We start from the raw sequence: 14,839 nt of genomic DNA, 5'->3' as shown, positions 1-14,839 counted from the left end.
ATTTGAGCTTACTGCCGTGTGCACATTTCTGTGCATATAATGTGAAGAAATAGCCTAATAGTTTATCAACATTTAAAGCTAAATGTTCTGATGTTCTGACCATCAGCCTCATTGCTTTTAAATATTTTTTTGATGTACAGTGGTTGTTTTAATGTGGGATCTATCATCCCACAACTGTCCCAGAGTCTATTTGGAACATGTATTTCTAGTACAGAATAACAATCTGACCAGGTCAACTTTTCTACTTTGGGGAAGAGTAGATTGACATTGGATAGTGCTTTTGTTGTTCGTTACTCATCTTGTTGGCTGACAAAAAAAGTAAATGTGGAATGTTCTTGTCACATCCTCAATATGCGCATAGGAATTGGATACGAAGGCTGTGCGCCGTTGCATCCCCGATGTGTTTGTCTTCACTAGTAGCCTAGGCTACTTCGGAGCTGCAATGCCTGTAAGAAGGACCCAATCCCGTGACGGGCATTGGCTAATAAAAACTCTTCCCCTTCAGCAGGATGAAAATATTTGGCATGGGCCCTCAGATCCTCTAAAAGTTCTACAGCTGCACCACTGAGAGCATCTTGACTGGCTGTATTACTGATTGGTATGGCAACTGCACCGCCCTCGATTGCATGGCGTGGACGGCCCAGCACATCACTGGGGCTGAGCTCAGAGGAAGGCCAGGACAATTGTCAAAGAACCTAGCCACCCAAGCCGTAGACTGTTCACTCTGCTACCACATGGCAAGTGGTACCGGAGTGCCAAGAATGGTTTTCACCAGGCATAATGGGACCCATGTCATCCAAAACGTTTTCCTTTTGACTCATCTGTCCATAGAACATTCTTGCAAAAGTCTTGATGATCATCCATTTTATTTTTGGCAAACTTGGACGAGATGGGTCCCATTATGTCTGGTGAAAACCGAACATTGTATTGCACAGTAAGAACCTCATACCAAAGGCCAAGCATGGTGGTGGTAGTGTGATGGTTGGGGATGCTTTGCTGCCTCTGGACCTGTATGACTTGCCTTCGTAGAAGGAACCATGAATTCTGCTATGTATCAGAGACTTCTACGGCGGAATGTCAGGCCATCCGTCTGTGAGCTGAAGCGGAAACGCAGCTGGGTCATGCAGCAAGACAATGATCCAAAACACACAAGTCGACATGAAAATGGTTAAAAAGCAACAAATTAGAAGTTTTGGAATGTCCAAGTCGAATTCCAAACGTAATCTCAATTGGGATGTTGTATCAGGACTTGAAAGGAGCAGTTCATGCTTGAAAACCCACAAATGTCAGTGAGTTAAAGCAGTTTTGCATGCAAGAGTGGGCCAAAATTTGGTTGCATCATTGCAGCTAAAGGTGGCACAACCAGTTATTGAGTGTAAGGGGGAAATTACTTTTTCACACAGGGATATTGGGTGATGCATAACTTTGTTAATGAAATAAAATAAGTATTGAAAAAAAATGTAAACTCAGGTTCCCTTTATCTAATATTAGGTTTTGGTTGGAGATCTGATAACATTCAGTATCAAAAATATGCAAAAACAGACAAAATCAGAAAGGAGGCAAAAAAAAATTCACTGCACTGTGCATTCAGAAAGTATTCAGACCCTTTTACTTTTCCACATTTTGTTACGTAACAGCCTTATTCTAAAAATAAATCCTAATAAATCTACAAAAAAATACCCTATAATGACAAAGCGAAAAAAGGTTTGTAGACATTTTTGCAAGTGTATTACAAATAAAAAACGGAAATATATTATTTACACAAGTATTCAGACCCTTTGCTATGAGACTCGAAATTGAACTCAAGTGCATCCTGTTTCAATGATCATCCTTGAGATGTTTCTACAACTTGATTAGAGTCCACCTGTGGTACATTCCATTGATTGGACATGATTTGGAAAGGCACACAACTGTCTATATAAGGTCCCAGAGTTGACAGTGCATGTCAGAGCAAAAACCAAGCCATGAAGTCAAAGTAATTGTCAGTAGAGTTCCGAGACAGGATTGTGTTGAGGCACAGATCTGAGGAAGGGTAACAAAACATTTCTGCAGCATTGAAGGTCCCCAAGAACACAGTGGCCTCCATCATTCTTAAATGGAAAAAGTTTGGAACCACCAAGACTCTTCCTAGAGCTGGCCAGGGAGGTGACCAAGAACCTGATGGTCACTCTGACAGAGCTCCAGAGTTCCTCTGTGAAGATGGGAGAACCTTCCAGAAGGAAAACCATCTCTGCTGCACTCCACCAATCAGGCCGTTATGGTAGAGTGGCCAGACGGAAGCCACTCCTCAGTATAAGACACATGACAGCCCACTTGGAGTTTGCCACAAGGCACCTAAAGGACTCTCAGACCATGAGAAACAAGATTATCTGGGCTGATGAAACCAAGATTGAACTCTTTGGCCTGAATGCCAAGTGTCATGTCTGGAGGAAACCTGGCACCATCCCAATGGTGAAGCATAGTGGTGGCAGCATCATGCTGTGGGGATGTTTTTCAGGGACTGGGAGACTAGTCAGGTTTGAGGGAAAGATGAACGGAGCAAAGTACAGAAAGATCTGTGATGAAAAGCTGCTCCAGAGCGCTCATGACCTCAGACTGGGGCGAAGGTTCATCTTCCAACAGGACAACGACCCTAGCACATAGCTAAGACAATCCAGGAGTGGCTTCGGGACAAGTTTCTGAATGTCCTTGAGTGGCCCAGCCAGAGCCCGGACTTGAACCCAATCTAACATCTCTGGAGAGACCTGGAAATAGCTGTGCAGCGACGCTCCCCTTCCAACCTGACAGAGCTTGTGAGGATCTGCAGAGAAGAATGGGAGAAACTCCCCAAATACAGGTGTGCCAAGCTTGTAGCGTCATACCCAAGAATTATCGAGGCTGTAATCACTGCCAACGGTGCTTCAACAAAGTACTGAGTAAAAGGTCTGGATACTTATGTAAATGTGATATTAAAGTTTTTATTTTTAATACATTTGAAAAACTGTTTTTGCTTTGACATTATGGGGTAATGTGTGTAGATTGATGAGGGTGAAAAAACTATTTAACAAATTTTAGAATAAGACTCTAAAGTAACAAAATGTGGAAAAAGTTGAGGGGTCTGAATACTTTCCGAATGCACTGCATATTATTCTTTGCTACTTTTTTTTTCACTTTTTACTCTGCATCGTTTGGAAAAGTCTTGTAAGTAAGCATTTCAAGGTAAAGTCTACAGCTGTTGTATTGATTTTGATGAGATTACCTGTTAATTACCTAAATTACCGGTCTGCCAGCCAGAATAGATTGTTTCAGTGACATGTGTTTGTCTACATTTCTCACTGTTTCTGGTGTATACTGGCCTGGGAGGCTGACTACACTTTATTTTCTTATTCATTCTTGAAGACTCTTGCTCTGCTGTATATTGATGCAGTCCAATCAACCAGCAACACACCAGAGTTGACTTTAAACTACAATGCCTCTTGACAACTTTTGAATTCCCATGTCCTGGGTTAGATAGGGATGCCTGGGAATGTCTTGTTTGCATTGAGTGTTTAAAGAGGTCAGAACAGAACCACCTCAGCGATGAGATTCCTCTGCTTGCTGCCAACTTGGCACGGTGTCACACCACGGGCCAGCCAGTCTGGGAGATTAGACTTGGGGGGTGCAGCATGCTTCATTTCACAAAGAATTGGGAGAATGTTTGTGGGAGTTGGGGGGGACAACATGCTCTTTGGGACAATGCTCTGTAGGACAATTGACAAATGACTTCAACTGTGTGATTAATGTGCAAATTCACATTAGAACTTCATGCATCTCAACCAAAACACTGTTCATTACGACCAGGCAATGTCACTTCCCTTTTCAAGCTTGAATCCAGACCAGCATGAAAAAAGTGGGGGGAGACTGCTGGGTGGAAGCTAATGGGTTTTTAGGTCTGGCTCGAAGTTATATAGTAAACCCACACCATCGAAGTGATTGTCATGCAATTGTGTGTACATGCAAACTGTTTGGAACAACATTTCAAAGAGACAAATGGTAGTGTGACAAAAGAGTGTCCTTGTGGGGTAATTGATGAACACACTCTGCAGCCAACTGAACCTCCTCTCCTCGGTGGAGAGAGAGACAGGCAAGATGCATGAAGACTGTGATTGCAAGGTATCTAAGCAACCCTCTGTCAAGATCACATGCAGAACCACGTAAGGAGACAAACACTCAAATGCCCATGTTGAGCAGGAATAGTATTTCACCGTCTTCTGCATGCAACCATATTACCTAAAATTGTGCTATGTATGTTTGGATTCATTTTATGGCATTTGTTTTCAGCTATGTCATGCAAAGCATAAAATCATTTATGGGGAACTAGGGTGAAAGAGGGAGGAAGAGGAGGAGAGTCACAGATGCAAAGATAGAGTGGCTTCTAAAGACACAACAGGCAGAGAGAAGAATAACAGACACAGACAGAGAGATTTATACAGAGGAACAGGGAGACCGAGAGGGAAACAGAGGGAGAGTGGTTGAAAGGGAGGGGAGAGAAAGAAAGAGAAGACAGAGTGACAGAGAGAGAGGCAGAAATACACAGAGAGCAACGCATACTGTATATTTACCCTGGTCTGTGGTCCCTGGGAGGGGTTCTCTGGTCTGTTTGCTGTATCCATGCTCCTCCGCCCTTCAGTCAGCCAGCAGACAGAGACAGAGGCTCCGAGCAGGACAGGAAGTGCCCAAATACACAGCAAGCCCATCAGTGTCAGTCTGTCATGAAAAAGAACATGACAACAACTGTCACACCGCTGCCCCTGACTGACTGCTGCCCTTCACTCATATTATAGTGTGCCATAAAACATTGCAGCATAGTACAGTACAGCACAGTACAATACAGCACAGTTCAGCACAGCACAGAAGAGTATACCACAGCGCAGAACAGTACAGTATAGCATTATACAGTGCATTACAACAGTATAGTGCAGTACAACACAGTACAGAGCAGGTCCCTCTTTCATAGGTTCATAGCCATACTAATTTACCATCACCTCAACTCATTAATCTGTATAAGATGCACTTATTTAGAGCTGAGGAGCCTTCTGCTTAATTTTTTGGTGATGTGACTCTCCAAACTGTCATATTGCCATGAAAGAATAAACAGTGTTCCCGGCAACCATTTATAGGTCTATACTATGTAAACACACTCAGGCTGTAGAGCGAGGACCAAATTCCATGGCTGATGGATTCTGGGAGAAAAGAGGAGAGGAGAGGAGAGGAGAGGAGAGGAGAGAGAGAGGGAGAGGAGAGGAGAGGAGAGGAGAGGAGAGGAGAGGAGAGGAGAGGAGAGGAGAGGAGAGGAGAGGAGAGGAGAGGAGAGGAGAGGAGAGGAGAGGAGAGGAGAGGAGAGGAGAGGAGAGGAGAGGAGAGTTTGCCCTTGTGAAATGAATCAACAAAAGAGATCTGCCAGTCAGTTTGTTAATGTGCTGCTGCAGTGACGTCAGCTCCGCCAGGGGCAGGTTAGAGTTTTTTCCTCATGAATCTTGTTATGGAGGCAGCTCTGCAGAGTGATCACTATCTAGAACAACCACAAAGTCATAAAATGTAACGCCTGACCTTAAATTAAGACCAAAAAGCTAAGTGGCTTCTAGGTCAATTTTTCTATTCATAAAGAGAACAAACTTTAGGGAAAAGTGATTATTCAAGCCGCATACTAATCAGCTGGCACATTCAGATTTGTCTAGCCTGCTACTTTTTGTTCCACCTAAAGCCTAAATTAATTTAAAGTTCCTCAAAATGCTAAAAGGATATAAAATGTAAATATATATTTGACAGAACAACAATTCATAAAGCATTTGTATGCTTGACCTTGGGTAGGGTACAAACAAGAATCAAAATACGTGACACCTCCTGTTTAATACTCTACTACACATGAGTTATTTGTTGTCAGAACCATTGCATGGCTGTAAACCTAACACATGCATTGCCATTTTGTTGTATTCAGGGTGTACCTCCAGTACACCTAGCCTACCTCTACCTCTGCTGCTGCCTGCTGTGTCTTGGTGTGTCCTGGTGAATATATCTCATGACAGCAGTACAGGCATGCAGCCCCAGAGGCCTTCCTGTGCCAACTGTCTTGTCCACAGGCGGCAGATTATCTGCTTCATTCATACGCTCCTGTCATCGGCACTTCCTTTTTTAGCCTGCAGCCGGCTGCCTCGCTAGCTCGCGTGCAGCTGCAATGGTAAGGGCCCCCAGACAAGCAACAATACAAATGCAAGTCATCAGCCGGTCCTAGGCACTGCCACAGCACACTGTTGTAATTATAAATGGCACAGGCCTGTAGCGACAGTAAGTCTCCTTTCAGTGCCTTTCCACCCTGCAAGGCACTGCAGAGGAGGGGAGGGGAGGGGGGAAGTCCAAAAAGAAAAATAACATCTGTGACAGTAGTGGTATGTGTTTGCTGCCCCAAACCAATGCAACCGAGAAGGGCTTTCTTTGTAATAAAAACTCCAAGCCTACTAGTGGAGAAATATCATGAGTCTGCAGCTGCAGCAGGTTCGGAAAGCACCTTCACTGACGGATGTCTTCATAGCACAGAAAAAGGCTACCAAGGGGATTGCCTCCCTGTATTGTTTTTACAATGCTTGGATGGCTTGCCCATTTGCTTCGTGTCCCTGGTGGGTCACCACAGCAGATAAATCAAATCAAATGTTTATTTGTCACATACACATGGCTAGCAGATGTTAATGCGAGTGTAGCGAAATGCTTGTGCTTCTAGTTCCGACAATGCAGTAATAACCAACGAGTAATCTAACCTAACAATTCCACAATTACTACCTTATACACACAAGTGTAAAGGGATAAAGAATATGTACATAAAGATATATGAATGAATGATGGTACAGAACAGCATAGGCAAGATGCAATAGATGGCATAGAGTACAGTATATACATATGAGATGAGTATTGTAGGGTATATAAACATAAAGTGGCATAGTTTAAAGTGGCTAGTGATACATGTACTACATAAAGATGACAAGATGCAGTAGATGACATAGAGTACAGTATATACATATACATATGAGATGAGTAATGTAGGGTATGTAAACATTATATTAAGTGGCATTGTTTAAAGTGGCTAGTGATACATTTTTACATCAATTCCCATCAATTTCCATTATTAAAGTGGTTGGAGTTGAGTCAGTATGTTGGCAGCAGCCACTCAATGTTAGTGGTGGCTGTTTAACAGTCTGATGGCCTTGAGATAGAAGCTGTTTTTCAGTCTCTCGGTCCCTGCTTTGATGCACCTGTACTGACCTCGCCTTCTGGATGATAGCGGGGTGAACAGGCAGTGCCTCGGGTGGTTGTTGTCCTTGATGATCTTTATGGCCTTCCATGACATCGGGTGGTGTAGGTGTCCTGGAGGGCAGATAGTTTGCCCCTGGTGAAGCGTTGTGCAGACCTCACTACCCTATGGAGAGCCTTGCGATTGTGGGCGGAGCAGTTGCCTTACCAGGCGGTGATACAGCCCGACAGGATGCTCTCGATCGTGCATCTGTAGAAGTTTGTGAGTGCTTTTGGTGACAAGCCAAATTTCATCAGCCTTGTGAGGTTGAAGAGGCGCTGCTGCGCCTTCTTCACAATGCTGTCTGTGTGGGTGGGCCAATTCAGTTTGTCCGTGATGTGTACGCCGAGGAACTTAAAACGTACTACCCTCTCCACTACTGTCCCGTCGATGTGGATAGTGGGGGTGCTCCCTCTGCTGTTTCCTGAAGTCCACAATCATCTCCTTTGTTTGGTTGACATTGAGTGTGAGGTTATTTTCCTGACACCACACTCCGAGGGCCCTCACCTCCTCCCTGTAGCCCGTCTCGTCGTTGTTGGCAATCAAGCCTACCACTGTAGTGTCGTCCGCAAACTTGAGGATTGAGTTGGAGGCGTGCATGGCCACGCAGTCGTGGGTGAACAGGGAGTACAGGAGAGGGCTCAGAACGCACCCTTGTGGGGCCCCAGTGTTGAGGATCAGCGGGGTGGAGATGTTGTTACCTATCCTCACCACCTGGGGGCGGCCCATCAGGAAGTCCAGTATCCAGTTGCACAGGGCGGGGTCGAGACCCAGGGTCTCGAGCTTGATGACAAGTTTGGAGGGTACTATGGTGTTAAATGCTGAGCTGTAGTCGATGAACAGCATTCTCACATAGGTATTCCTCTTGTCCAGATGGGTTAGGGCAGTGTGGTTGCGATTGCGTCGTCTGTGGACCTATTGGGGCGGTAAGCAAATTGGAGTAGGTCTAGGGTGTCAGGTAGGGTGGAGGTGATATGGTCCTTGACTAGTCTCTCAAAGCACTTCATGATGACAGAAGTCGTTTAGCTCAGTTACCTTAGCTTTCTTGGGAACAGGAACAATGGTGGCCCTCTTGAAGAACGTGGGAACAGCAGACTGGGATAAGGATTGATTGAATATGTCCGTAAACACACCAGCCAGCTGGTCTGCGCATGCTCTGAGGACGCGGCTGGGGATTCTGACTGGGCCTGCAGCCTTGTGAGGGTTAACACGTTTAAATGTTTTACTCACGTCGGCTGCAGTGAAGGAGAGTCCGCAGGTTTTGGTAGCGGGCCGTGTCAGTGGCACTGTATTGTCCTCAAAGCGGGCAAAAAAGTGATTTAGTCTGTCTGGGAGCAAGACATCCTGGTAGAGGGAGAAACATGGGGAATCAAACTGCCCATCTATGGGAGGAACGGGGGAATCTCATATTTGACCCATTATCGTGCGGGTGTCAGGGTTAAAAGGATACATTTTTCTAGGAATTGTACAATGCTTTCAGAAAGTATTCATACTACTTGACTTTTTCGACATTTTGTTGAGTTACAGCCTGAATTCAAAATGGATTCAATATATATGTTTTCACCCATGTACACACAAAACTCCATATTGAGAGTGAAAACATGTTTTTTGAAATGTTTACAAATGTACTGAAAATGAAATGCATAAATATCTCATTTACATAAGTATTCACAGCCCTGAGTCAATACTTTGTAGAAGAACCTTTGGCAGCGATTACAGATGTGAGTCTCTCTGGGTAAGTGTCTAAGAGCTTTCCACACCTGGATTGTGCAACACATGACCATTAGTATTTTCTAAATTCTTCAAGCAGATTTAAGTCAAAACTGGAACTTGGCCACTCAGAAACATTTACTGTTTTCATGGTAAGCAACTCCAGTGTAGATTTGGCCTTGTGTTTTAGGTTATTGTCCTGCTGAAAGGTGAATTTGTCTCCCAGTGTCTGGTGAAAAGCAGATTGAGACAGGTTTTCCTCTAGGATTTTGCCTGTGTTTAGCTCCATTCCATTTTTATCCTGAAAAACTCCCTAGTACTTAACGATTACAAGCATACCCATAATTTAATACAGCCACCACTATGCTTGAAAATATGGAGAGTGGTACTCAGTAATGTGTTGGATTTGCACCAAATATAACACTTTGTATTCAGGAAAAAAGTGAATTGCTTTGCCATATTTTTTGCAGTATTAAGTTTGTGCCTTGTTGCAAACAGAATGCATGTTTTGGAATATTTGTATTTTGTACAAGCTTCCTTCTTTTCACTTTGTTTCCTTCTTTTCACTTTTGGTTAGAATTGTAGAGTAACTACAATGTTGTTGATAATCCATCCACCTGCCAGGTGTGGCATATCAAGAAGCTGATTAAACAGCATGATCATTACACAGGTGCACCTTGTGCGGAGGACAATAAAAGGTCACTCTAAAATGTGCAATTTTGTTACGCAACACAATGCCACAGATGTCTCACGTTTTGAGGGACCTTTTTTGAAAGCACCTGTATATGACCAGGCAACGTGACAAATCTCCACCATTTTGAAGTGGATCTGTAGTGGATTTTACAGCCCAGTAGCAAGCTATCTGCTTTAGTTTCTAAGATGATCGAGCTCTGTCAGGGGAAAAGCTGTTTTTTACATATTGTGTGTATTTATTTATTCAGAACACATTTACGATAGTTGGGAACGTCAATTATTGCATTCAAAATACTTTTTCAAAATACTTACCTTTAAGTTCGCTTGCTGGACAGGTAAACGCCCCTGAGTACTAAACTGTAAACCAATCAAAACTTGTGTACTGCTGATCAGGTCTGCCAATCACGTTATCCATATCTAAGGTAGCTGGTGACAGAGTGCTAGATATCTGTCCGACGAACTGCTATCATGTAAAGTATTTTTTTAAATGTGTAATCTAACTATTTAATCATAGACATGTGATACCATCATTGCAAGCTGTAAAATGACTCCCAGCTTAGATTACAACAACCAGCTAGCTAGTTACAACAAGTAGATGTGTTGCTAGCTAGCAGGAGCAGATTGTCAGTCCAAGGAGCGTTATTAGCTATCAGTTTATTCCAAGTAATAATTTAAGACTACAAAAATCTATAGGACAAGTAGTGTAAAGCTAATACAGTCATCAAGGCAGGAACCAGTAATTGCATTCATACTGACAAATAAGAAATGCCACATTGCCTGTCAATAGTTGGAATAAGATGATTGCAGAGCACCCTGCCTCAGACTGTAAGGATGTTCACTTTCTAGCTCACAAACTACATGCCTTTGCTGTAATTATTTATTTGATTAATTATTGTATCTCACTTTTGTCTCACATTCAGCTCTCCTGTCCAGCTCCCAGAGATCAACCAAGTGCTCTTCACCAAGCATGGGCTGATTCATTCACATGTGAGGAGAACCATCCTACAGCAGTTTGAACTAGACCTGCCGTCACTGTTTAGAAATTGAGACCAAATATGCATTTGCCTGTTGTCTTCTTCGTGGATTTTACACAGTCTAGAGCATTTTAGAGTTGAAGAACACCAACTACAGATACATGTGCTTGTTTGAGCATCTTGAAGACTAAATGCAATGTAAAATAAGTTTAACAGGTGATGAACAGATTATTTTACTATTGTAACATGCAGTGGGGAGAATTATATTGCCCTGTCAGGAGCCCAGGCATTTGCCATAGATGGTAGAGTTCTCATCTTGGACCACACAAGCTTAAGATTGCATTCTGCTAAGGCACTTGTCTCTCCCAACATTGGTGACCTACATTGGTGACCAGGGTGGGATCCTTTCAATACGACTATGGGGCCGGGGTACACACACCCCTAGAAGAGGAGGAATACTGAAGCATGTATTATGACAGTTTTACAGTCTCCATCAGAGGCCCAGGCTTTTGGCATAGATGGTAAAACTCTCATTTCTGTACTGCAGCATTGTGCCCTCCACTGCACTTGATATACATTGACTGTTAGGTTACACTATATTTATATGCTTCAAATACTGCCTGAGAGACACCTTTGCTATTTGTCTCTGTACTCAAATGGTGAAACACTATTTGTGATGGTGTTCTTTGTTTGAATGTATGTGCATGGACTGTACATTATGGAAAACATGTCTCACACTCAGTCATACTTAGTAGAATAAGGAATGGATTGGAAAGATTTTGGCATCATCAACTTTTAGAAGGTTAGTAGGAAAGTTTTGAATTTAAACCCCCGAAATATACTCATATTCACAGAACATTTAGTATATGAAACTCAAACATTCATTTCCCATCCGCTATTTCTATAATGCCACAGGCACTTTATCATTATCCATACCTGATATTCCAATGACTCTAACATTATGCATGCCCACCATGGTATTGGGCAGCTGCTATTTGAGATCTCATCTGGTTTAGAAACCAAACTCTGGTTAATTTATTGCAGAGCACAATGCACAACTGTTTTTAGAGAAGATTGTATTGCAAGGTATGCTATATGTGTAGGCTATGCCATGTATATTGGCTAATATGCATATGCAGCTGTCGTTTTTAAACCTTCATTCTAGCATACAGTACATAACACACAGACCGCTTTCTTCCTACATGTTTCTATTTGGGTTTCTATGCAAAGTATATGATTGATTGTTTCTTTAAGCCTGCAGCGAGATACTTAAAACATGATTGATAAAACATGATTGATAAAACATTTGAATTCACTGACAGATGGCTAATGAAACACAAATGTACATTTACAGTAGCTGGCTAGGCTAGTCAAACTGTAACATTGGCTAGCTTTCAATAAAATGGCTAAATGGTCGACGGAAGTACATCTTCATATGATCAAGACAATTCGTATTGCATGCTGCATATTTCAAGTACACTCGAAAACAGATATGTATCTTATTTCAGTCTTTGGGAGCTAGCTATATCTGTTCCTCTTCATCAGACAGCAGGTCGCGTTTTTAAGAGGCTGTGTTGAGATCTTAGATCACAAGGGGTGTGTACAGGAGTACTGATTGGTTACAAGTTTAGCAGTTCAGCAAATTTGCCTGAGCAGACAGTGTTAAAATATAGAAAATGTGCAAGAATTGAAGGTGCCCAAATTTATAATTTAATTTAATTTATAATCATCATAAGAATGTTTTACTGTCATATACAAAAAAAATCTGATCATCCTCGATGGGGATCGATCAACATCACGTTTTTCAGCTTCAGCCCACCACCTATGTGTAGCAAAGCACTGCCACAAAGCATTATATTTTACAAGGAATGCTGCAGAAGAAGCAAACTCCTTTGTATGCAACTCTTTTGTCCGTGCGCTCGCAAAGACACAAGGCCGGTTGGTGTACCCCAGCTGGTTAGTGGGCCTGCACACACAGCTGGCTGTTTAAACCTCTTTGAAAACAGCCTATACTATATTTTCCTCTATAAAAGATTATCTGAGCTTCATGCGATTGAACAAGTCACAGGAAGCATGCGCTCGTTTCATTCCTTCCTTGTAGACAGAATAAAACAGGGTTGGGTGGATTACTTGAAACATTTACTAGCCTAATGTAAGTCTACTAATTCATGAATGAATAAATCAGAAACCTACACATATTCAATAACCGAGAAGAAACAAAGAAATTGAAAGAAAAGGTATTAATTTATTTATTTTAAGTATTTTAACCTGCTAATAATTCATTTTCTTTAAATTTGCTCTATCATCAAATGATCAATGATGAAATAAAAACATGTCATCCCCACAAATGATGCAGCGCCCCCAGTTGGGCCAATTGAGATATTGCGTGACTAACACATTTCTGTTAATTACTATAGCTCCCACCTTGGGCCAATCAGTGTAATTTTGTAAATGCTGGATCTCTATAGTGTCACGGCCCCTCCTCTGCAGTGAGGGGGCGGTTCCTCCTGCAGGCAGAGGAGGGTCGTTAGTGATTGGAGTCACCTGGGCTCAGGGTATTTAAACTGCTGCTTCACTAATCACTCTTGTCTCTCTCTCTGCTCCTCCAGGTATGATTCTGTTTTGATTGTTCCTTTGTATTTTTGCATAGTTTTCACTCAGTCATACACAGATTCATGCATCCCTACACTTTACATACACCTTACATTATGATATGTTCTCACCTCATTCCTTTTTCTTGTTTAAAGTTAATAGCTTTGGTTTACAATAAAGAACCTTTTTGATTGGCTTATACCTGTTGTTCGCGTCCCCTCATTTTTTCCATAGGCTATGAGCCGGCCTGTGACAATAGTAAGATGCATCATTCACCCAACTCTTGACAAGATCGGTCCAGTGCTGACTGATAAATTGCTTGTGACTAATGTAGGAATGAACGGACGGAGACAGATCCACAGTCCCCTCCCCGATTTCATTGTGGGGGACAAATATGCGGTACGATAGTTCCTTGAAAAGTAGACTGAAACATCATTTGTTGTATAGGAGTTGCCATTAGAAAGGCACTGAGCCTTGTTCTGGCCGATCCCCTCGAACAACAGCAAGCTCTTTATCGATTGGAGGAGTATTAGACTACGAGTGATTGACACCAATATGTAATGTCTGCCTGTAGCCAAAGCACCAGTTGCATTTTTTCAATATGAAAAGATTGAATGTGACTGACCTGCACAGGTAGGAAAGTATCCAGATCACTGTCAGCTGATTGCCAAGTAGATTAGGTGTGAATGTTCTGAAAGATTATTCTAGATTCATCTGACAACTTTACCATGGACACCTGTTGGGCCATCAGCAGAACAATAAATAATATCCCTAAATTGATGTTGGTCATCTGCTATTGTCTGCTTGATCAAAAGCAGCGTTGAGTAAGATTGAACAAAAAAAGAAATATTTGGGATGTTTCAAACCGGATTCGTTTTTACAAACTGCCCCTGTAATTCTTTATTTTAGGTTTTTATTCTGGGCGTGAAGATATTTCAACATCATGTCTAGACGATAGGAAACAACAGAGGGAGCACCCCCCTCACATCGACGGGACAGCAGTGGAGAAGGTTGAAAGTTTCAAGTTACTCTGCGTACATATCACAGACGAACTGAAATGGTCCACCCACACAGACAGTGTGATGAAGGCGCAACAGCTCCTCTTCAAACTCAGTAGGCTGAAAAAATTTGACTTGTCACCTAAAACTCTCACAATTTTTTACAGATGCACAATTGAGAGCATCCAGTCGGGCTGTATCACTGCCTGGTACGGCAACTGCACCACCTACAAGCTCAGGGCTCTCCAGAGGGTGGTGCGGTCTGCACAATGCATCACCGGGGGCAAACTACCTGCCCTCCAGGACACCTACAGCAACCGATGTCACAGGAAGACCAAAAAGATCATCAGGGACAACAACCACCCGAGCCACTGCCTGTTCACTCCGCTTTCATCCAGAAGGCATGGTTAGTACAGGTGCATCAAAGCTGGGACCGAGAGACTGAAAAACAGCTTCTATCTCAAGGCCATCAGACTGTTAAACAGCCATCACTAACACAGAGAGACTGCTGCCTACATACAGACTTGAAATCATTGGCCACTCAAACAAATGGATCACTAGTCACTTTATTA

The 14,839-nt window shown here is 42.6% G+C and overlaps 1 protein-coding gene across 1 annotated transcript in view; it reads right to left on the bottom strand.

Moving 5' to 3' along the window:
- LOC112228197 (follistatin-related protein 4-like) overlaps positions 1-14,839 on the bottom strand; it is a 235,837-nt gene that overhangs the window by 211,671 nt on the left and 9,327 nt on the right. The window contains exon 2 of the mRNA XM_024393305.2: positions 4,581-4,725. Within this exon, the coding sequence (XP_024249073.1) occupies positions 4,581-4,715 (135 nt within the window). The 5' untranslated portion in view covers positions 4,716-4,725. The remainder of the gene's footprint in view (positions 1-4,580; positions 4,726-14,839) is intronic.

This window comes from Oncorhynchus tshawytscha, linkage group LG30 (assembly GCF_018296145.1).
Source record: "Oncorhynchus tshawytscha isolate Ot180627B linkage group LG30, Otsh_v2.0, whole genome shotgun sequence".
Lineage (NCBI taxonomy): Eukaryota > Metazoa > Chordata > Actinopteri > Salmoniformes > Salmonidae > Oncorhynchus > Oncorhynchus tshawytscha.
This window is presented reverse-complemented; position numbering and strand designations above follow the sequence as displayed.